The 1,429-nt window shown below is 41.2% G+C and overlaps 1 protein-coding gene across 2 annotated transcripts in view; it reads left to right on the forward strand.

The window, feature by feature from the left end:
- Window positions 1-1,429, forward strand: part of fam118b (family with sequence similarity 118 member B) — a 17,790-nt gene that overhangs the window by 11,971 nt on the left and 4,390 nt on the right. For both annotated transcript variants that reach the window (XM_014019957.1, XM_014019958.1), the window contains 2 exons: window positions 230-457; window positions 1,006-1,134. In XM_014019957.1, coding sequence (XP_013875411.1) covers window positions 230-457; window positions 1,006-1,134 — 357 coding nt within the window. The remainder of the gene's footprint in view (window positions 1-229; window positions 458-1,005; window positions 1,135-1,429) is intronic.

A 1,429-nucleotide genomic window follows, 5' to 3' on the forward strand; every position in this document is an offset into this window, starting at 1 on the left:
CTACTGGTTAATAAAGAACTTCAAACAACTCTTTAAGACTACAGTATATTTCAGACAGTCCATTTAAATGATCCATTGATAAGGTTGCAATTGTAGACTTAATCCTTAGTTTGATGTGACGGCTCATATTTTGTACCACTATATTTGTAATTGTAAAGTAGTAAAATACAAGTGCTGTCAAAAACTACATGTTTTGTCTATTTTGATGATTTAAAAAAAATTTTTTCAGAGGACTGGAAATGTGCGATCCACGTTCTTCAAAGACTGCCTGTACGAAGTGTTCGACGACTTGGAGTGCAAGATGGAGCACGCAGGAAAACACCTCTTGCGCTCAGTCCTGCAGCTGATGGAGAGCGGGGCTCTGGTCCTCACCACCAACTTTGATAACCTGCTGGAGATCTACGCAGCCCACCAGGACACCAAACTGGAGTCTTTAGACCTGACAGATGAAAAGAAGGTAAACACTGCACCGTGGCACTAATTGATCTTTCCTGCAACAATACGTGCAGTCAGCTTCTTTTTCTATCAGACAAGCTCAACGGTCACTTCTGCATGTGTTGAAGTGAACACGTGTATGTTGTGGTAGGCTCAGAACAGCTTTTTATCAACACTGTCCAATATTAAATTTAGACTGGATTTTACATTCTGTGCGATATCTGTACTCAGCTCTATTATTAAAACAAACTTATACACTTCAAACCCTCCTGAAAGACTTTTTTCCATGAACACGGCTCATAGAATGCAAACAAGTGAAGTTTCTTGTTGGCTGATTTCAATAAAACCTCAGCTGTGCAGTCTTGTCATTTGAAGTTCCCTTAATTTACTGTTTCCATGTCAGTTTCCCTGTTTAATCAAAGACAGATTAGATCTGAGTGACCTCATTGCCTCTCAGTCCTGGTATTTATGCCTCGGCTCCATCAGAGCTAATATCCTCTCACCACTATTTAGTGATTTTACTCTCCACCCAGTCTGAACAGGATTTTGTGTGTGTGTGTGTGTATCTAGGTGCTGGAGTGGGCTCAGGAGAAACGGAGGTTAAGTGTTCTGCACATCCACGGTGTTTACACCAACCCCAGTGGTATTGTGCTGCACCCTGCTGGCTACCAGAATGTCCTGAGGAACACCGAGGTCATGGTGAGCACTGTGTGAAACTTGGATTGATCCATATGTTTCCTTTTTCTTTATTTCTGGTTATTTACAGTCTAACTACTTTTGCAGACTTTGTGCCGTGTTGGCCGTTCATATATCAAAACAATCAGCTCATTCAAATATTTATCTATATTCAGGGTTGCACATAAAATCTTTGGTCTGGTTCTCAGGGGAGAACCTAGGGTTGTTGCTTGGTGCTCACTCATATTTTCCTTCACTCATTTAACACATTTATCTAGAGGGGCGTCAGGGTATCTAACGTCCCCCTGTTCTGTTTTAT

The sequence above is a fragment of the Austrofundulus limnaeus genome, unplaced genomic scaffold (assembly GCF_001266775.1).
Source record: "Austrofundulus limnaeus strain Quisiro unplaced genomic scaffold, Austrofundulus_limnaeus-1.0 Scaffold236, whole genome shotgun sequence".
NCBI lineage: Eukaryota > Metazoa > Chordata > Actinopteri > Cyprinodontiformes > Rivulidae > Austrofundulus > Austrofundulus limnaeus.